The sequence below is a fragment of the Idiotropiscis lumnitzeri genome, chromosome 11 (assembly GCF_059441095.1).
Source record: "Idiotropiscis lumnitzeri isolate Australia: NSW breed Sydney's pygmy pipehorse chromosome 11, RoL_Ilum_1.0, whole genome shotgun sequence".
NCBI classification, from domain to species: domain Eukaryota; kingdom Metazoa; phylum Chordata; class Actinopteri; order Syngnathiformes; family Syngnathidae; genus Idiotropiscis; species Idiotropiscis lumnitzeri.
The window spans coordinates 6,757,998-6,779,718 of record NC_142401.1 but is presented as its reverse complement, the minus strand read 5'-3'; the positions used below and the strand labels follow the sequence as shown (position 1 = coordinate 6,779,718).

The following is a 21,721-nucleotide window of genomic DNA, read 5'->3' as shown; positions in this document are numbered from 1 at the left end:
CATACATGTATCTTAAAAAATTCAAACGGCCCCTCCCCTCTAATATAACACAAATCTAAACAAACATCAGACAAAGACACATTAAAGTGCAAATTTTCTTTTTTATTCTGATTTCATTTTACAGCAGAAATTATGTAAAGCATTCAGAGGACATTTTCCACATATAAGGGCAATATTCAAAACACTTTGCATGGCCTCAGCAACAAAATATTCTCTTAAAAACATCAACAGTTTTGTGATGCTTGTGCATGCAAACCGAAAAAGTAGAACATAGGAAGTCAAAGTCGGCTACAAAAGAAGAGGAATGATCGTCATGGAGAACACAACAGCAGGCAAGGTTGGAAATAGAGCAAGGAGATGAGACAGAGGGGGGGGGGGGTGGATAGGTCGAAGCCTTAGCTTATCTATGAGGGTCTACCATTCTAGCATGCAATGTGGTGTTTGGGCACGCCGCCTCAGAGACAAGGCATAAAAGGTTATACAGGTACCATTCATTTTCCAGGCGCACCATTGGGAAACAGAGGCCATCTCTGCACGTCTGCCAGCAACTGTCTCACTCATATCTTAACTTTATGAATCTACTTTTGTTTTGTGACATAATCTCTTGTGTTCTTCCAGTCAACATCCTCTCCATTAAACACAATGTTAGCCATTCTGTGCGCAAGGATATTGCAATGTGTGTGTTTTGAGTATCTAAAAAGGAGTTGTGGCGAGGTGGGAGGGGTGTTTGTTTGAGAAGGGATACTGAGAACACATTTTCGAGATCTTCCAAATATATAACACTAGACTTACTAGTGTTTCAATCAAGGTAACACATGGCTGCAACTTACAGTATTTTTGAAATTCATTGTATTAATCTTGTGCGTTTACGACCATTAGAAATCACTCAATACTTGTTTTTCTTTTCTTGTAGTAAAAAAAAAGAAATGACACACGTTACAGTTTTCGATAAAGCAAAAACAGATCACATTCACTGCCTCACAAAAATGAGACGTTATGCATGGGAGACGGCCAGTTAAGAACCACGTTAGAAAATGAGAGGACTCCACTTCACGGATAAACAAACCGGGAGTATCCCTAACGTTTGGAATACACATGCATACACAAAGTTGTGTGTTAGCAATGAGTTAGTGACACTCCACATATCATCTCCCTGTTCTTCAACCCTGAGTAAAATCTAAGGGAGAGATTGAACTGTTCCCAAAGACATAAGCACAGAGAGAAAAGACTGTGGCCTTCTTGTGTTTCTGACTGCGTACAAGTGCGTGTATGCGTGCGAGAGTGCGAGACATGGGATGAAAGGAGAAAGAAAGAAAGACAGGTGGGAAAGAGTGTACGGGGGGCAGTCCCTCTTTTTATGTCTGGAAAAAGCGCTGCGTTCTGATTTGATGCTTAATGCTAATGCTAATGCTAATGCTTAATGAACCTGTGCAAGGAAAACAGGCGGTGACGTTTGATCGACTCGTGACGAGAATTCTTTGTGGTTCGAATACTGAACAATGCGTACACACGGGCGAGGAAAAATGATCTCGAGCATTCAGTCCCACCTCTTACAAAGTAGCGCACGTAACTCGCAATAACTCGAATCAAGTCCAACACTGTCGTTTTTTTTTAAACACACCATTTAGGAGGAAAAAAAAGGGTAACTGGCAGCCATTCGGAGAACATACAATAGCTATTTTTCCTGATATGAACTTGCACTTTTCTGTTATTGATCAGGCACTTCCTTTCCAGAGTGTTCAAGCAACGTGTTATATAACGGCAGTGACAATGAAGAGAGAAAAAGGATTTGAAATGATATGTAAGGAGTGGAAAGGAGACATTCCGCTTGACTGAATGATGAGGATGGTCGAAACGAAACGTACGGGTAGTATGTTGCTGAAGCACAACCACATTGTAAAGAATGTAGCATCCTCTTCTTGCCTTTTTTTTTTTTTTGGGTCAATGCATTCACATTTAAATTATCTTTGTCAGCATCGTCATCACCGTTTTTTTCAACGATTGCATCTTCGTCTTCCTCTAGTCGTACTACTACTGTTGAACTATTACTATCTTGTCTACTGTTTCTAGTCTTTGTGTGTTGCCTCTGTGCATCTTACTGATATCTTTTGGGTGTTTGTTTGTTTTTTTTCTTCTTCCCCCCCAACAAAAAAAAATATTAGGCAAAATAGCATTCATAATAATTGGCACTACTGGCAAAAAGTGTTTGATTTTTGCGAGCCAAGGAACAAAAGCACAACGTGTAAATGTTTTGTCTGAAAGATCAGTGTTTCAGCTAACTTTTTGTTTTCCCACTTATTTAATTTCTAACATTAGAGTTTTTCATTTGCATGCTTGAACAAAATGTTCTTTTCAGTAACACTTATACTGGATACTCTTAAAGTGAAGCCGTTAAAATCCTCTCACAGTCCATAGCCACTAACATGTTCTTTTTTTTTTTGTTGTTGTTTCTGCGTCTTAAATATCATGCACATTACTCAGTTTGTAATATCTACATTATGTACAAGCAATACAGCTGTCCTGTGTAGCCAGGTCTTTATGTTAAGTTCTCATTATGGGAGTAAAATAATTTATAATCTTAAATACAGTCCTCTTATGAAAAAAGTTTCAGGGTCCTCGTTATCCCCTTACCTCGTCAGTTTATATACAGGAATATGCAATAGTCCAAAATATGGATCTAATTGCCCGTATGGGCCAATATGGGGATCAATGCCCTGTATCGGGCAAGGTACTGGACCCGTGTCCTGTACAGAGCAAGCATAGAGACCTCTTAGAGTCAGGAAGAAGTCAAGGCAATGTTACTGTATGTTACTCTTCCCTCAAAACCACAGCTAGGATTCAGAGGTTCACGCAAAGAACAAACTAACATAGACATTGAACCACCGCAACATGTCATATTTTAGCACACAAGGGGGGAAACCAGTCTCAAGCTTAACCACTCTGAAATAAATAATTAGACCCTTAAATAAATAAACTTTGTTGTTGTTGTTTTGTTTTTTTTTCATTTAAAAAAAAAAAAAAGCACCCAAAAATGTCATTTGTCCTTACACGGTTCACATTACGCAGGGCAAGGATAAGTCGATGAGAACAGTGAGACACAACTCCACATAGAAATACAAAAGAAACAACACGAAAGCAGTTTGGCAAGCATGCAGGAGCTCGCGGCTCAAACACATGCATTGAATTGAACGAACACGGACACCACGTGGGCGAGCAAATGTGCCGCCTCTGAGAACGAACTCCATACAAAGTCCATGTAACAAATTAAGACATCGTTAATTCAGACCGCCGCCCTCACGGAAACAATGCTCCTCTTACATTCAAGTGGTTCCTCCCCTTTTGATCAGGTGACTGATTTGATAGGTTTTGGAAGTAATGTGAGTCAGACCGCTCGGTGATTTTGCGACGACACCGCGCTAACAGGATGGTTGGCCTCGAGAGCTCTTCGGCATGATGGAGAGGAGGAATAAGCAAAAAAATGAACCAAGAAATAACGTGCATGCAAATGCAACATAGACGTGAGTTTTTTGGTTTATGTTTTCTTATCCTTTCATGGATCAGTGTTTGGGTAGAAAACGCAACGGCGTTTGCATGAGTTCGGCAGGTCAATGTTGCCTTTGGCGAGTGAGCGAGCTGAAGCCTTTCACAGAATCCGGCCGGCCCGGCGCCGCGCCGTCGCCGACCTCCATCCACTTCCTCCCGTTTGGAAACATACCCATGAAGAGTGCAAAGAATGCCATGAGGTTAATGCAATGGCCTCCCAGTGGAACTGCGGAGGAGGATCAGTGCTGCGGACAGAGCCAAGATCCCTGGGCTCGCCCGAGTAGTCTGTCTGTCTGTCTGAGCTGCCATGATGGACATCTATCCTGTCCTCCGTCTGTCTTGGAAGCTTCTTCCTCTCGAGAGAAGACAGGATAGAGGGCGAGCGAAAAAGGGGGTGGGGGTGGGGTGGGGGGATGGAAGGGGCAGGACAGGGAGGCAGGGAGGAATATAGTTTGGAGAGGGAAGAGAAAAAGAAAGGGAGAGGGGATTGCTCACAGGCTTAGTGCGCTGTGGGTGGGGCCTGGCGGTGGGCTCTCAGGACCCGTGGCCTTTTTCTGCTCTCTGACCCTGGTGTAAAAACACATATCGGAAACGCATTAGTGTGATTTTTGTTTCTTTTGTGTGTGAACAAGTCTTTGTATTGATTGCTATCTACAGCAGGGATGGGCAACGTAAATATTGGGTGAGGGGGGGGGGGCACGATTTTTCATCAGTGCTACTCGGGGGGGGCACATTAGACCACATTTTTCCGAAGCAAATGTATGACAAAAATGTTATTTTTCAAATATGGACAAAATACGTGCATACAGGCAAAATACATGCTTTTAAAATATTTCATTTTTGGTAATACATTTGTCAATGCATGTATAAAAGATCTACAAAGAAATATCCTCACCGAGCAGCAAAAGGTTTGAAGCAAATCTTAACAACCATATTATGATTTTTTTCAGTGCCAAGGACCCCCTATGAATAAAAGGATGGCACAAAACTATGGAACAAGACATTAATTGCAAGAAATATTATTTTTTTTTGTTTGCAAAAATCAACTTACTCAAAATTGTAATCTTGAGGTACTATGTATGTCCTGCATATCATTTAAAATCCACAAACAAAAATATTAGGCCGACTCACTTTGTAGTATAAGGCAGTATAAGATCCGGTGTAAATGCAAATAAGACATTTTTGCCATCTAGTGGTGATTTGTGATATTACAACTGAAAACCGCAGTTGATTCTGGCATATTTGGAATATTTTTTTTCTTTTCAATACTTTTTCACAATTTATATTTTTGCAGTTTTTCAAGGATTTTTTCGCTCAGTTTTGGGGGTAAAACATAAATTTGATGTAAATCATCATTTTCAAGAATGGTTTTATTTGTAAAAATACATTTGAAAAATATCTATTAATTAAAACATTTTTCTCTTTTTTTCTAACATGAATCAAGGGGCTACCCACTGTGGTGGCATGCAGCCTGCAAGGCCGCCAGTTGCCCATCCCTGATCTAGAGTAATTATCCACAGGTTATTTTCTGGGCAAATCTCCATCCACCCCAGAAATCCAACCCCCCCCAGCTCATGGCAGAAAAAAAATAGACAAACAAGACACTTGAGTCCCCAACTGATGTCATGCCCCCAGGAAGACCATGTGCAAGAGTGCTCCTCTATCTATCTGTCAGTCATGCAGATGTAGCAGCATCATTCCGCAGTCCTCGACGAGACAGACAGAAGAGCGAGGAAGGGAGGGAGGGAGGGAGTTAGAGGGGACCCTCTCCTCCCCCCACATGCAAACAGGCATCCGCCACCAGGAGAGAGGAGAGAGGAGAGAGTGAGAGAGAGAGAGATAGAGAGAGAGAGAGGGGGGGGGGACTCACCCGCTTCAGGGGCCTATGGTCCATCAAAGGGCTTCGCAGGAACAGTAAAACAACAGCAGCTGTTAGCACCAATGCCCGTGTGGCAGTGGGCCGTGAACGTGTGTGCGTGGTCAATGTGGATGGTGTGTGTTCTTGGGTGTGCGTGCACGTGCGCGTTTCAGTTTATGGCTAACCTGTGGCGGCATCGGAGTAGGAACCTCAGGATCTTGCGTGCAGCCTGGTTCTGTTTTTTCGTCAGAAGGTTGCTGCGGGCAAAGGCAGAAGTTTGAGATGTTTTTTTTTTTTTTTTTTGGGACACAATGATTGTGAGTGATGTGTTTGTGGTTTCATGGTTTTGCTACCTGAGGGAGTGTCTGTAGGAGCGGTAGTATTGCTGTATGAGGACTGCGGCTCTGCGACTCTGTTGGAACTTCCTCTGCTCATGGAAACTCCGGAAACGACTCTGGATCAGGATGGCTGCCAGGGTCATCCTCTTATAAAGTGCATACTGAAAGCGATAATGTACATTTTTCATTCGACAGGAAGTATTAAATTTTTCACGTCGGAATGATCACAGAAAAAAAAGAAAAAGCTTCAAAAAGATGCAAATTTAGAATGAATTTAATTGGAATTATTTAATCATTTGTTAAAAAAAGAAAAAACAAGTGATTTTCTTTTCCATTTTAACATTTACATTAAATTAACTACAGTTACCTAATGGACTAAACAAATAAAAATAAGGATGCTTTTTTTTGTTTTTTTTTTAAATAGCTAAACTAATGCAACACATCCAAATGCTTGGCGGGCATTTCTTTCTTTGTCGTGACAACAGAAAGTTGCAAGCAATGACAAAGAATAAATATGGACATGCAAAGTGTCAAAGCAGTCTGTGTCCTGGCTGCTCAATTGACTATAAAAATAAATAAATTAATTAGGATAGGAACATAAACCACAAAGTGTTTTAAATTTCTGCTTGTGAAAATGGCAAGGCCTGCGGACCTCTGCACACCTGCTTGGTGTCGTAGCAAATTTGCCATGCGGTTTGTCTTTTGGTGCATGCATCTCTGTCAAGGCTGCTCCGTACAATATGGTTAAGTCATAAGTTGACAATAATAAGAAAAGAAAAATGAAATGTAGACTGCAAAAAGAGCTGAGCGCACGCAAAGTAACTTGGATCCTGTTCCGTCTGCAGGTACGGCGCCAACTATTGTTACATATAGAAGGAACGTTTTACGTTTTAAACCTTTATAAGAGCTACCTGGTAATGTTAAATGTTACCTAAGACTTTGCCTTCAGTTTCTAAAGAAAGGTGAGTTATGTCCATTGATTCATGTTAAATACCACTTACATTATAATAAAAAAAACTAATAAAAAAATTTTTTTTTAGATTTTTTTTTAAAATGAATAAAGTCTTCCTTTTTTTTTTAAGTATTTTTTTTTCTTTTTGCAGGTATAAAAAAACTACCATATTTTTCTACTTTTTTGTGCGGCTTGTTTATTTTTTTCCCCCCAGAAAGACCTGCTGGGTCTTATACACAGGTGCGCCTTATAGTCCAGAAATTACTATACTTACAAGAAGATAGTTCAATTTTTCCAAGATAAGAATGTAATATTATGAGTCAACTTTAAGAAGGAAAGAAAGTCTTATTTGTACAAGTGATTTCTGTAATTATACTGGCAATGATATGCCTTTTAGTCAGGAAGAATAAAAAAAACCCAACTAAATAAAAAAATAAATAACTTCATTTATTCTGGGTATTATGTCTATTTAAACCAAATACACGTTTTATGTATAATTGCCCCAAAATCAAGATTGCTGGCTGGTTTGGACTTGCTAAATTGATAAAACAATAATTGATTCAGGTCCATAATTAGCAATGTGGGTCATTTTATGCTGTCTGAACGTTGAATCATACCTGCTTGTATCTCTTATAGCAGCGTTGAATCACTGCTGCAATCTCTTTGCGTTGTTCCTGAATAGGACCCTGAAGGGGGCGATGGTAAGAGTTTGTATAAAAGCTGCACATGCAAGCAAGCAAACATGTATCACGCGAGATAGATACATGACAGAATTCAAAGTACAGTCAGTGTCAGATGAAGTGGAGGTCAGACAAGATAATGGCTACCTTGTGTTTTCGAAGGGAGTGCAGAGCATTCCTGATGGTCTCGCACAGCTCTCTCTGCTCTGTTTCGGTCATGGCAAGAAAGGAGGAGTCCGTTTTCAACCGTTCCGCTTTCATAGCTGCAGAGAGGAAGGAGTTGTAGTCAGAGGCGTTTGCCAGGCTTTGCAAAGCCAGAGGACAGTGCTCACCCTCAGGCCCTGAGTGAGAGTTTGGTTTCGGGCCGGGAGTCTGCGGCTTGGCATTAAGGAACCTGCCGAGCAGCAGCAAGAAAAGTGTACATGTAAATCAAGTGTGGTCAACAGTTCGTCAGCTTCGAACGGTTGAACTTACCTTTCCACCTCAGCGAGATAACCGGACAGTAGTCTGACATCACCGCCGAGGCCCACCCTTCCGGAGTCCGTTTCGGTCTCCATATCCTCCTGTTGAAGTCGAGCAGTGGATGTCTCCATGATGTGATCAGCAAGCATTGAAATGTCCATCTGCAACACACACACACACACACACACATCAAAATCCAGCCTGTGGGTCAAAACACAAGAGGGTCTGGGGCGGATCATTTTTATGAATGAGGCCGGACGGTCGAGGCCGGAACGGTACAGAGATTGCGGCCGGAAGGCTGGGGACTAACCGGCAAAAAAGGGTCAAGTGCCCAGCTCTGATAAATGCCTTTAAAGCATAAGCTAAGAATAAAACTACAGAGAAAAAATAAAACATCATTAATCCGTTACAGCCCCCCAAAACCACCCATAAAAAAACAATCCATGATTTGTAACGTAAAAAATAAATATGAGTAAAGACCTGAGGTCGCACTGTCTTTCTAAATGTCTTTCCTACCTGCAAGTCCTCTGTGTTATCCTGATAGGTTAGCAGCTCTGTCTCCTCCCCCCTATCAGACAGGACTCTCTGGCGCAGGTGAACAGCCAGTCGCTCCTTCCCGAGAATCCGCCTGGCTAGACTTCGCTGACCCAGCGTCTGCCTCAGACTCCACCTGGCGCCCCCTCCGGATGCCCCTATCCTGGCCTGCAGGTGGGAGAAGGAGGGGCTGGGGAGCTGAGGACAGTCAGGACTGAAGCTGGCAGGAGGTGCGCTCCGATTGCTGAGGTTGAGATGTTGGGTTTGTTGAGGACTCGGGAGAGGGGAAGAGTGAGGGTTAGGACTGTGGTGGTTTGGGAGGGAGTTGAGGTTGCTGGAGGTTGAGATAGCGAGCTGTTGCTGAGTGGGTTTGAGTCTTTTAGCTGGGGGCGGACCCCCTTGCTCTCCCTGGGTTGGCTGTGAAGCTCTGTGTCCTGTTTGGTTCCAGGTCTGGCTGCTGGGTTGGCTCTCAGTCCGGGCTCGCCTCAGTTCTGGGAGAAGTGGAGTAGGAACTGAATATTGGCACGTCATGTATATTCCCATTACTCGAAGTTAGTTACAATTGGTCAGTTCAGGCAAACATGTTTTTTTTACGTCAGTCTGTCCGAGACTTTTTTTCTTTTTTTTTGAGGAAATTGGGTCATTCATTTGAAAGAAAATGTATACTGTGGTGTTAAAACAAAACATAATTGAGTACAATAGCTACCCAGCTCTGGTTCAAAATATAACTGGCCCAATGCTGGGTTATTTAATCCCAGTCTGTTGATTTGAGGATTTGACCCAGTACATTGGCTCAAGATTTTGATCCAACAAGGGGTAAAAACTATCCAGAGTGAGCAGGTAAAATTACCAGGATTTTTTTTTTTTTTAACGGAATATAATTTTATTTCCAATACTATCCACAGACAGCAAAAATCTGCTTTTTTTAGTTTTTTTTCACACCCTGGAAAAAAAAAATTGATAAAAAAAAGCTGATAACCATTCATTATATATTTTCGACAAATGTCAAAGGTCAAAATGGGGGTAAAAAAAATCCCAGAAAAGATTTAAATATATATATATATTTTTTTAAATAAAATATTGATAAAATATTTATGAATATGTGAATGCTGAACCGCTAGTATGCGAGGGTTGACTTTATACTGTTGTGAACAGAAAGTTCTGCAAAACAGAGAGGAGGCCGCATTAAGTTCTTCTGTATAATGCATTTCAGGTTCATTCAGAATTTTTACCCCAACATCCCTAACAAGTATTGTTTTGTGTTGACCCTATGACCTTTTGTAGCATTAGGAAAATATTAGAGATATTTAAATGGACATTTAGTTATTGCTTTAAGAGATATGAAGATTGCTCCATTATCTCAAACTCGCATTCTTGAGGAAAACCTCATATTTCTGGACCCAAAACATACCGTACTGTTCACTAACAATCTCTCTCACCTGAGTTTGGGTTCGAGGCGTGACTGTTGTTTATTCTGCTGATCTCAGAGCCTCCTCTCCACCTATCCATCCACACGTCAGCAGGCTGACTTGGAGCTTGAGGACTTAGTTGAAGCTGCTCCAGGAGCTCAGCCAGTCGTGTGTGACCCCGAGATCTGGCGATGTTGAGCGGCAAGCGTCCCAGAGAATCGGGAATAGCCAAAGCTCTCGGGTCCCACTGGTAAAGCACCAGTGCCGCATCGGTATGACCCAGAGCGCATGCCCACATCTGGAGCGACCAAAAAGATGTCGTCACACACACCGGCGAGGACAGAATACCGCATAAGGAAGTATCGATCACTCACCAGTGGCGTGCAGGAGAAGTGGTCGACATTAAGAGGATCCACCTCCAGCTCGAGGTCAATACTGTCGGCATGCTTGGTGCTGCAGAGCGAAACGGTCACGTGAGACGCCGCGTACCTCTCGATGGTCTGCCATGATTGTTTGTTACTCACCGCCAGCGGATGAGAGTCTGAATGAGCCCGGCGTAGCCTTGAGCTGCAGCCAGATGCAATAAGGTCATTCCTCTCGAGTTCTTGCTGTGGACCAGCTGATTGGAGGAAGCCCAACACGGCTGGGACATCATCTTCTCACAAACAACCACAACACGACCCTCAAATGAACTGTGGTCAGGAGACGTCTGGGGAAGAAATTGGCACGGTGAGTAAAGTGTTGTTTTATTTCCACCAAGGAGGTGTTTTCAGTGTTACATAGATTGGTTCGCAAAGCCCCAAGCAAGAAGCGGTTAATTTCCGGAACAAAGAAAAAACTGCGGAAAAACAGGATAGTAGAGCCTTGACATTTGAGTTTGTATCTCAAATTATCGTTCCCTGAAATGAATGCATATGCCAGTAATCTGTTCTAGGTGCCTCAAAAATAAAAAAAAAATAAAATAAAATAAAAATAAATTAAAATAAAAATTTTATTGTGAAAACATACAGTAATAAGATAAATAAAATGCGACAAATTAGTTGTTTTTCCACCCCAAAAAAAAAAAGAAAAAAAAGCATGTCGTCGCTGTTTTGTGAAAGTCACTTTTTTTTTTTTTTTTCATGAATGGGGTTTTGGCATTACAGACAAAGAGGACCAGAGACTCCTCTGTCACCAGAACAACCTTTCAACCTAAAACTTTGGAACCAGAAATCAGCTAAACTTAAACAATATTTAAGCGGTGTATTGAAAACCCCAATTTGAATGTTGACAGACAAGGAGTTTCACATTTTAACATCGTTAAAAATTTCCCATCGTAATGCATGCTCTGTCCAGCCAAACAACCAATGAAAATATGTTTAAAAATAAATAATAACTGTGGTGTGTTTTTATATGGTACTGTATATTGTAAAAACAACAACAACCTTTTTCTCCCCCCCCCCCCCAAAATAAAACACATCTTAGCTAAAATTAATGATCAACTCCGGACCACGACCCAGTGATCCAAATTAGGATCGTTCTACTGAATCGCATTCTGATTATAAATTTTCTTCTCAAATTTCTTTGGTTCATTTACGTCAGAGAAATTCTTCACTTAAACAAATTGCCTCGTTCTGCCTTACTTGAGACTGCTGTTCGGTGGCTCCCCCTCCCTCTACACCTCCACTCTTGGTTGCCATAGTTTCTGAGCTGGGGTTTTGATTGGTCATATCAGCCATCCTCTGTTCCATCTGCTCCAGACGCTCTAAGATGGACATCCTGAACTGGGTATCTACACAAAAGAAGACATAAACAGATGATTAGTTCAAAGCAATATTTACTTTAAGTTTTAACTCATTCACTACCAGCCGAGTAAAAAAAAAAAAAAAAAAGGATCTTTGACGTCTTTAGCCGTCAATGGTAGTAAATGAGTGAAGATAAACAGTCCTAAGTAAGGTTGCTTATAAATTTACACACCCAAGGACCATCCAGGGTTTGAATCAGCACTTGAAAGTGAATGTAATATCCATACTAAGTGCATGCATCGAGCGACAAACCATGTTCGGAGTATGTATTTCTCCATGGCTGTAAGCGTGACCCTTTAATCCTGTGCAGCTGCAGTTTGCTGCAGTGCACATCATGTCACTCAGGCTCTTTATTTTCCCTCCTCTCCTCTCTGCTGTCTGTAGCACACAGACTGAGGGAGAAAAAAAAGAGGGAGGAGCCATATGAGTGACACAAACATCAGGCTCCGAACATTTTAGTCCACCAATCAGAGGGAAAGAATTGGAAAAAAAAAAAAAAAGTCATATGAGAAATAACACACGATTCACCAATTGATGTAAACAAAACGCCACAAAGCAAGGAACGGAATCAAAAGAAGATTATTTTCAAAACAATTATAAATAATTGTTTAGCTTTCTTGATTTTGACAACTGGCAAATTCTTTGCAATAATGACCATATTCACTGCCTCCTATTTTCCCACTATCAATGCATGTTCAAAGTTATCCTTTGGTGATTTCAGAAGTTATCCATTGTTTTTTGCAGTGGTATTCATCGCCAAGAAAACTCCTGATGAACAACATCATCAGAACTAATACAGCTTCTTATCGTCATACTTTTAATGAGATCGTTAGAGTCCCTGGACTCTGTTGCATCCACTTTCAACTAAGCAATTTCCATCTCTAAACATACCATAGATAATAACAACAGCTATTAAAAAAATTTCAATGCACACACACACTATTATGCAGGTCAACTGGAGCAAATGTGCATGGCATCCACATAAGTCCTAAACAGCACGTTTAATATTGGTTGCCATTGCGTGAGCAGCTCCAGGAGGCAAATTGCCTCCCCTCACTTGTTGTAGTGTTATTGTTCTCCAGCTCTGCTTCCAACACAAGCCGAGCTTCAGCAAAAACATTTAGCAAAAACTAAATCACTACACCATTACACCCATTTAATCTTCATAACAGCCACAACAAATGACTTTAATACAATCACACAAGACAACGGCACCACCTCAATAAACAAACACTTGACTCATGCACCACATGGACGCAAAACAGCCATTTTCCAGACATCAATTCCCAGACATGAAATGAGAACAGATCATCTACGAACCCAAACAACGAGTGTCTCTTTGTTCCAGTTTCTGCTCAACCGCGTTAGTTTGAAGTGTGCGACACACACGTCGATACTCCCAACAACAGAGCCAGAGAAGGGAGGAGGGTGAGAGTGCGAGAGAGAGAGAGAGAGAGAGAGAGAGAGAGAGAGAGAGAGAGAACGCGCACGTTGTGAGTAAAGAGAGCAGCGGCGCTCTTCTCTTCAAATCAGCCCGCCAGACTTTGGAGCAGCAGGAGGTTTAGGTCGTCATCGTCGCATACGAAGACTGCACTACCAACTAAACTGGAGCAGACACGTGACGTACTTTGAATCCATTTCATGGTTTACCTCCACAATTTGTGTCGTATCGCCGAGAAAATCAAGAAACTCCCAACACGTGTTTCATGAATTCAACCTTTAGCGGGCTGTTTGGGGAGTGTCAATGGGGACGGCGATTGAGCCACATTGTCTTTGCCCTTCAGTTGTGCACGCAGAGTACGCTGTGACCGTGCAGCCGCATTGCCGCAGTGCGCAACGCGCAGACCGGGGGCGCATGCATACGCACGCACGCGCGCGTGCGCGCGGTAAAATCAGGGCACGCGTCGCTGAGGAGACACGTGTGTTACCGACACAGACTTTGCGTTAAAGGCCACGCCACCTGCATAATTGCCCTCCCAACAAGGCTGCGGTACTTTTAAATCGAATTGGATGTCGTTAAACATGAGGAAACGCTAAATGAATGTCTCGCAAACACCAGACAATCCTTCCTTATTTGTATGAAAAAACCAGAAGAGGACATTTTAAGTGGGGAGCGAATCCAAAGACACTCACACACAAACAGTCACAAATTGAATTGACCTTTTTGCTCCTCAGAGGACCATAAAAAAAAATCGTTGCATGCATTTTTCGATTTTTTTTATTCTCATTGGGGTCACAGGTGTGCCGGAGCCCATCATGGCTGACTTTGCTGAGCCCGGGATTGGACACTCAGCCAATCACAAAGCACACAGAGATGCCATTTGACAAACTTGCTTTCATTTGCATATTCATTTCAACTTCGTCTAATTTGACGTCCAAGTTACCAATTCTGGTTCCTTGATCTATATAAAGGCCTACTGCAGTTTTAGAATTTACTAGAGGAAGAACAGCTGAGGGAGAACATGAAAACTCCTCAAAGGACAGCGAAAGCAAAGATTGAGACCACAGCGGGCAGACATGCTAACCACTAGTTGACTGCGCTGTCCGGTGTTATGCAATAAACAAAAATGAGTTTTCAGTTCTGCAATAGCAAAGCCGGAAGAAATGGAAACACATTTTCCCTTGAGGTTTATGCATGTTATATCTCTTCTTCCAACTTTCTCTCATCCACATCCTTATAATTATCCACACGTAACACAATCCAAAATGTTCATCCTGAACTTTCTCAATAATTTCAAGCGCTATGTTGGACCTTTCAAAGTATAACGGTGACCCCCCCCCACAATACACAGCCGAACGCCGCTCACCGTCCAAAGACAGCCAGTCATGCTGAGAGGATGGAAGGGCAGGAAGGTCGCGCGCCTTGTATTCAAACACCACTGAAGAAGAGATGACCTCGCCACCCATTGCTACTTGCAGCATGACGAGTCCTGTGTCATGGGCTGGAAAAGATGACAAATGAATACACAGTGAGAACTGACCTCAATATAGGACGGTGTGTTTATTATCAGAGTGTGTTTGAACACAGTCGCTTTTTGCGTACCTGCAGGAAATAGTGTGTCGTCTTTCGTGATCCTATTAAGTGTTGCAGGATGTGACTCATGCAGTTGAACGTACCACCCAAAGAGGCTTTTTACCTCGTGTGCCTGACCAGATATCGTGTGTACTCACTGGCCACTAACGAGCTCTGCCTTGCAAAGACAATTTGATCGGCAATGTCAGAGAAGCATAACGAAAAAGTTACTAATGGTGTAAATGGTGTCGTGAGGAATTTGTGTTTTGCATACAAGGTGTGTCAGAAAAGTTCCAGGACGGACGTCCAAAAGGATAAATTCCAAAATACATTCAAAGTAATTTCCCTGAATTCTAACACTCTTTGTCAGACTTTCATGTGCGCCCAGAACAATAATTTCAAATTCCTTCACAGCTCCATCGTCTTGACATGAAAAAGAGGGGGTGGGGGGGAATCACCCCCCCCCAACAAAAAAATCACATTAATCACTCCAGTACAGCGATGTTCTTCTCTGCCAAGAACTGTTGGATGCTCAGGAAATTGTGAACAGGTGCACTGTCAAGTTTACCCAGCCACTATGTCACCTCTTCTCGCGCACTGAACGAAGTCACGGGATCCGTTTGTGGACGTGCTAAATGATGGTCTGACAAATATTGCAGTTCATAGTTTGTGACACCAGTGCTTGAATTTTTCTGACACACATCCAGTGGCATCTGGTCAAAAGAGGGCACTACCACTCTACTTTCTTTGAAGAAAATAAAAATTGCCATATATATATATTTCATTAGTCTCTCTCGCACACTTGCATCTCTGAATTCAGTTCCATAGCACTGACAAACAACAAATAATTTTTTATTCTAATAATAATAATAAATAATGCCGCCTAAAAGTGTGTCAGGAGTGCATGTGCATGTCAAATGATCAAATTTATGAAAAGATTTTGTGGAAACGTGATACCTGGACAGTAGCAGCGTAGCACGCCAGGCTGGATGAGGGCAGCAGGGACGCTGATGTGGTCAAAGAGACAGCTGTACTCGCTGCTTGACTCTAACCACGGCCCCGTGATAAGCACCTTCACGCCACCCTGCGGCACAAACACCCGTTTGTGGAATGTGACACAATATGGCGACTTCATCATAGAACGGCTGGAGTGGGGTAAACAACAAGTCTCAAAACAGAGACAGAAGAAGGTGAAGCTGAGAATAATAGGAGAATATTTCGACACATTTCGTGAAAAATAAAGCAGCAAAAGTGGATTGAATGTAGATGAAATGTGTTTGGTTTAAATGAGATATTTTCCTGAAAACAATCAGAAATATTCCGAATGTTAGTCACCGACTGTACAACTCGACGCAATCCGTGGATGAATTAATGAAGCCACCCAGAGGAATCCATGTAATATTGAAATTTCATTAACTCAGCAATCAGTTGAGAGCCTGATTCCATTTTTTAACAGCGGTACAAGCCGTCTTCCATCATGTGTCAGTCTGATTTTACTCCAGGCAACAATGATGAATAAATAATGATACTAATGTTGTTACTAACCTCTGGATAAGACCACTCTGGGGAGTAGTCTGTCACACCAAACAGCCTCCCGGTCTCTTGGAGCATTCCCAGAGCTCCCCGCTCCACTTCTGAGCCCTGCAGGTGGCCTTCCCCCGTGCCCTGCTCCTCTCCCACCGCGCCCTCCTGAGGCATCAGGACGCCGTTGACGGCAGCCCCTACCCCACCTGCAGACCCTTCAACTGAGATGAAATCATTGATGAGATCAGAGAACTGGCTTCCAAACGAAGCTTCAAACCCCTCCAGGCTAATGGCTGCTCCCGCTGCAGCCGCCGTGGCCGTGACGCCGCCACCTTGTGGAGGAAGAGAGGAATTGTAGAGTGCCCTCTCAATGCTCGCGCCGGCGCCGATTGATTGAGGACTGGCCACCACTGAGCCGCCGGCCCCTGACAAGCTTACTCCATTACATAGAATTTCATTCTCCCCTCCTCCTGGAGCGCCGCAGCCCCCTCCCGCTTCCTCCCCGACTCCATTGCCATCTGTAGTTTGAAGGTAGTGTTCGGCGTCCACGCTGGCGTAAGCCTCATGAGCAGCGGCGGACTTGAGCATTAACTCTCCGCCGTTCTCAAGAACTTTGCCGCCGACCTCCTGACGAACGCCGCTGCTGGCCTGCTCAACGTTAGCGTCCTGATTCGTCAAGGGGTAAGAAGTCACTGACGCTGCTTTTACGTTCCTCCCACACAGGGTTTGGTCTTGGCTTTGGTGGAGGTGCGTGTGGTGGTCGCCGTTAGTGATCGGGGTGTCTGCTGGCAGGCTTATGTAAGCCCGAGTTTCATCTGGTTCCTGTGGTGCTTCGGCGCCGTTGCTCTGCTGCTGGGAGGGCTGGTTTGTGTGTGTGGGGGTCTGCAGGAAGAGGTTTGGCGAAGGGTGGTGCGCAGACTGGGTTAGACCCGGGACGCAGGGTGATGACATGACAGCACTGAAGTCCATCTGCTCCAGAGTGGTGCTGGGGCTGAGGCCGGCCCCCTCTCCGACATAACTACTCTGAGGGGCCAGCGGCTGCTCCATAGGTGCCGTTTCCTTCTTGATGTTGTTGATGAGGGATGGGCTGTACACAAAGCCGTTAGACGAGCAGTGGATCCCTCCATCGTTACCGTTACACCCCTCCGTCTTGCCGCCACCTCCACCGTAGGTTTGACCCTGCTTGGGGTTATTAAGGAAGCAATCAGGGTCAAACGTCATGGCCGTCTCCGGAAGGCTGACTCCTCCGCCGGAGTCCAGCGAGCTGGAAAGCACCAACTCTCCTCCCTCCCCTAAGCCGACGCCACCGGGAAATGATGTAAACCTCTGGTTCTCGGGGGCAACGGCCAATAGGATGCCTGTGGCGGCGCTTTCATGGGTGGACGGCAGCAGGTGGGTGTGGCCAGCGGAATAAACCGAATCCCCGGTCAGCGTGGTGACTTCGGACATGAACACAGCGGTGCTCTGTGACAGGCCGGCGCCGATGGCGAGCGCCGGGCTGTCGGCCATGTCACTGGTGATGGAGAGTGGGGAACTCTGGGTGGTGTCGGGGACTTCCACCTGATTGGTGGAGGTAGAGGAGGACACTTCCATGCTGCTCTGAGGGAGAAGGGAGGGCTTCGTCATTCGGCCATTCCTGCGGTCGCCCCCGCCTGCCCTGCTCCGGCGCCCCCCAGGACTGGGCTCTGTCTGGCCCTCTGACACATCGCTGTTCTGAACCTCGGTGCCATCTGCTTCCTCAGATCTCTGGCCTGCTGTACCGCCACCACCCGCTGTAGCGCCACCCCCTGCTGCTGCGCCTGACTCCTGCTTGGATGAGATGATTCGCTGCTTGACACTGGAGCATTTCTGATGTAGGCTGCTTCCAGCACCTGACACACAACGAATATAAAATTCACATTAAAAAAAGAACATAAAACATACACACAAAAAAAGCAAGCTTGTGTTTAATTTCACTATGACGTTGAGGTTGCATTCTGGCAGGTGTGCGTTGGCGCCCCCTAGTGGCTGTAATGGAAACTTAAGGTCTTCATATTTAGTACACTTCTTCACGATCAGTTCTCCAAATCGCTCTGTTAGATTCATCCAAAATACTCGACCTCATTTGTTAAACATTTCATTTCAAACAAGCTACAAAAGCAAATTTGTAATCCTAAATTCGGCGTGTTTGGGAAGCAAATGTAGAGATATGTGTGATTCAGTGAGTAGCAAGTTGAGTACTATTTAAGTCAACAAGCCACTTTGTTCTGGGCAGCCGTCCTTATTCGCCCTTCAAAAACAGATCAAAAGATGAGAGATTAGGTAATTTTCTGTGCGTGTGTGTGTGTGTTTTTGTACTGAAGTTATCTTCTCTCTCTGATGCTGATTTATGAATAATACATGCTGGATATTTCGGGCACCTCCAGCTTGGGCCCCTCTATCCTTCCAACCCCTTTTTCTCTTTGGTGCAATGTATAATTGCCTGTAGGTGGCAGCATGGCACTGACTTTTGGAATTATCCCCTCAAAAACAAAAACATTAAAAAAAAAAGAACAACAACTGAAATTGCACAGCTGGTTCTTTATAGTAGTCTCTACATCATAAGTTCTGCAGTTGCCTCTTATCTCAGCCGGACTTTAGAAACGCGACCCAGCAGTGGTGCTTTTGAAGTCTTACATGTGACGTTCGATTGCCCCCCCCCTCCATCTTCTTTTAATTATAATCACAACGACATCTCTGGTTGCTGACAAAGTATCACTCCCATTCTCAAGTGTGCGGGCTGAAACACGAGAACGAGAAAGTACGAGGGCGGTGAAGGGTGGAAACGCCAACTCACACATCGGTTTGAGTTGCCCGATGAGCTCCTCCTTGCTCCACTTGGCCCACTCCTTCCTGTCGGTGTTGATGGAGCAGAGAACAGGCCCGCACGGCTTCCCGCTATCATCCACGGCCGGAACGTTCAGATAGTGCACCAGCACGATGTCTGGGTTCTACAACACAGCAACACACATCTCGTTGGTAAAACATGCCCTTTATTTATTTTATTTCTTTGCTCATCTGCCTCGGTAAAGCGAGGGAGAACATTGATACAGTGCATTTGCGGAAGGAGGGCGGGGGAAAAGGACACGGAAAGCTGAGAGGAGTATGCGGAGGTCAGGAGGGAGGTCGGATATAGCGTGTCAGACAAGATTCTCTCACCTGCCTATAAAACATTTAACAGCGCAAGCCCACTCACCGCTCTCCCTCGCATTGCATGGCCAGCAGAAACGTCCGCACGTGTGTCGGCGTGCATGCGATTTAGAGAGTGAATTAGCGAAACGGGCGAATGGGCAGGTCAGCATCGAGCTGGCCATATAACAGACCTATGGAATTGATATCCCATGAATGATTCAACAAGTGTGTATGCGGGCCGCGGTGTGAGCGAGAGAGGCTCCCTCTTGATAAAAGATTCAGGAGACAGACTCAGGTGAGGGGGAGGGCGTGCTGAGGTGGAACAAGAAAATGGCACAGTGGGCTGCTACAGCACCGCACTTGCAATGCAACAGAAGAGACGGGCTCATTTATGATCATATTCACTGATGTGATGTGATATATGTGCAAAGAGCAGAAAATGGCACATTACAGATCGAGGAAGCAGAGGTTTCTCCCCTGCCAATTTTAGACTCAGAGAGTCACAAGGGAGTCAAGTGCGCGGGAAAATAAAATATATTTGATAAGAAGGGGAGAGAAGGGGGGCAAATTCAATTTACAGCATGTGGCGAGAATGTCCTTGTAAAATTCATGTGACAAATTATGCAAGACCTATTGGCAAGGAATGCATGAATGTGTTGAATTTCCATATTTTAAACGAACATTGCTGGGCGTTCAATATTTGCTGGGGAATGTTTAAGATTCAACATGTGATGATGACGAGGTTCTGTTGACCCAACTATGATCTGGGTGGGATGTGAGTCAAAAAAAAAAAATAAAAAATCTATATGTGCCGAATGTGTGTGTGCACGCTGCACGTCGCTGCAGGGTGTTTTCGGGGAGAGGACCACATGGAGAGGAGCGCCTCAAGACCTTGAGAGGTAGTGCGAGTGAGGAAGCAAAAAGTTGGCGCAGGGAAAAAAAAAAAGTTTCCTCAGCAAACCATGTTCGCATCATACCAGATATATCCTGAGTGGGACGATAAACCCAGCGATGGCGTCCGGTTTTATTAGTACCCGACTTTTTAGTACAGTCTGCCTCATTAAATTTTGAAGAGGAGGATGTTTATCAATGGTTTATGTTGGAGGTTACTGTGCTGTTTGGAAAATGTAATGGACAATTTAAGAGATTAAACATGTGGTGCGTAAAATTAACAATATACTATACAGTTTCTGGTAGTTTAGCTCGGTGTCGAGTTGTGAATTAAATCTTAACATAATATGCTCGACGAAGAAACGCCGTGTCGAGCCAAAGCGACGTTGGCCGTAAACAGCGAACAAAAAGGCCATCATCAATATCTCGAATTTATCCCTCCCTGTTTTACAGTCTTGCTTGTTTTAATGTAGTTGGGGGGAAAAAAAGGGGGCGGGTGGCTTACCTGCAGCAGCCAATAGCATCTACGGTGGAAGGTGGGGATGATGGAGGAGTGGACGTAGCAGCCATACAGACACTAGAGAGAGGAGAGGAGATTTCAGGGGGGGGGGGGGCAAAGGAGAAAAGAAAATGGAGGGAGCGGGACACAAGGAGAGGATGAGGTGAGGACGGCAAAGGAGAACTCAGGTTATAGCCACTTAGGAGCTAAACATGCCGTCGTATTTTTGAGAAAGGTCCTTCATCGGATGTTGGCGACTTATAAAATATCAATATTTGGCACCGGCGTATATGTATAAATATCGCAAGAGGATCAATAGGTGGACCCGGCCCCCCCCGGTGGGATTTTTCTCTGTGGAAGGTCGAAACGGTCTCGTGTCAAGGTCATCACATCAAACACAATTGTTACATACATGAATACTTGACATGCAGGATAGAAAATAGCAACATGAAAAGTCTGTTCTGTTTGCTGTCTCATTCACACGCTCATTTTCTTGCCATTTTGCCTTTTCGGAGAAGACGCCCGCTAGCTATCTAAAGTGTGTTTGGCCAAAGGCAGAGTGCATTTCCATATATTTCCATCTGATATGAGGAGGCTCTCAATCCAGGGTTGTGTTTTTTTTTTCCTCCCCGCTTTCCTGCCTCACACGGCCCTCCTCCTCCTCCTCCTCCTCCTCCTCCTCTCCCACCGCTTCGCCATTCCTGCCCCCCCTGCGCGACGCAATGCTTGGTTGCTTGAGGGGTCCCGGGAAGAGGTGACACAAACAATTACTGAGCAACTACCAGGGAGAGAAACACTTGCCTTTGGATGTGTGTGTCCGTGTGCGTTTGTGCACGGCGGCAGAAAAATGCATGTCAGATGATTGTCAGTGTGAGTGTGGGCTTGTAAATAATAGAGGCGCAGATGGGAATACTTGATCTCAATTATTCCCTTTGCCTATGTCTGCTGTTCATTTATGCGCAGCTCGCCGGCCTTTCCATACACATCCGTGTGCCGCCTGGCTGTCGCGCCTTTGCTTTCCAATCTGCCGCCGTCTTTCTCTTTCTGACACATGCATGCTCACTGCTCTCACCTCTTGGCACAT

The 21,721-nt window shown here is 44.3% G+C and overlaps 1 protein-coding gene across 3 annotated transcripts in view; it reads right to left on the bottom strand.

Annotated features, from left to right (window-relative positions):
- Nucleotides 1-81: 81 nt before the first annotated feature.
- The window catches only part of LOC148327100 (calmodulin-binding transcription activator 1-like), a 60,157-nt gene continuing 38,517 nt past the window's right edge, over nucleotides 82-21,721 (bottom strand). The window contains exons 6-23 of one of the 3 annotated variants that reach the window (XM_088308194.1): nucleotides 20,644-20,715; nucleotides 18,913-19,066; nucleotides 16,119-17,968; nucleotides 15,531-15,657; nucleotides 14,368-14,502; nucleotides 11,399-11,547; nucleotides 10,301-10,485; nucleotides 10,151-10,229; nucleotides 9,807-10,074; nucleotides 8,350-8,858; nucleotides 7,846-7,994; nucleotides 7,704-7,765; nucleotides 7,519-7,634; nucleotides 7,309-7,377; nucleotides 5,755-5,900; nucleotides 5,587-5,658; nucleotides 5,414-5,444; nucleotides 82-4,110 (exon numbers count right to left, since the gene is read on the bottom strand). In XM_088308194.1, coding sequence (XP_088164320.1) covers nucleotides 4,078-4,110; nucleotides 5,414-5,444; nucleotides 5,587-5,658; nucleotides 5,755-5,900; nucleotides 7,309-7,377; nucleotides 7,519-7,634; nucleotides 7,704-7,765; nucleotides 7,846-7,994; nucleotides 8,350-8,858; nucleotides 9,807-10,074; nucleotides 10,151-10,229; nucleotides 10,301-10,485; nucleotides 11,399-11,547; nucleotides 14,368-14,502; nucleotides 15,531-15,657; nucleotides 16,119-17,968; nucleotides 18,913-19,066; nucleotides 20,644-20,715 — 4,206 coding nt within the window. In that variant the 3' untranslated portion in view covers nucleotides 82-4,077. Of the gene's footprint in view, nucleotides 4,111-5,413; nucleotides 5,445-5,586; nucleotides 5,659-5,754; nucleotides 5,901-7,308; nucleotides 7,378-7,518; nucleotides 7,766-7,845; nucleotides 7,995-8,349; nucleotides 8,859-9,806; nucleotides 10,075-10,150; nucleotides 10,230-10,300; nucleotides 10,486-11,398; nucleotides 11,548-14,367; nucleotides 14,503-15,530; nucleotides 15,658-16,118; nucleotides 17,969-18,912; nucleotides 19,067-20,643; nucleotides 20,716-21,721 lie in introns of all 3 variants that reach the window. The other 2 variants (XM_088308195.1, XM_088308193.1) reach the window with 2 other exon arrangements.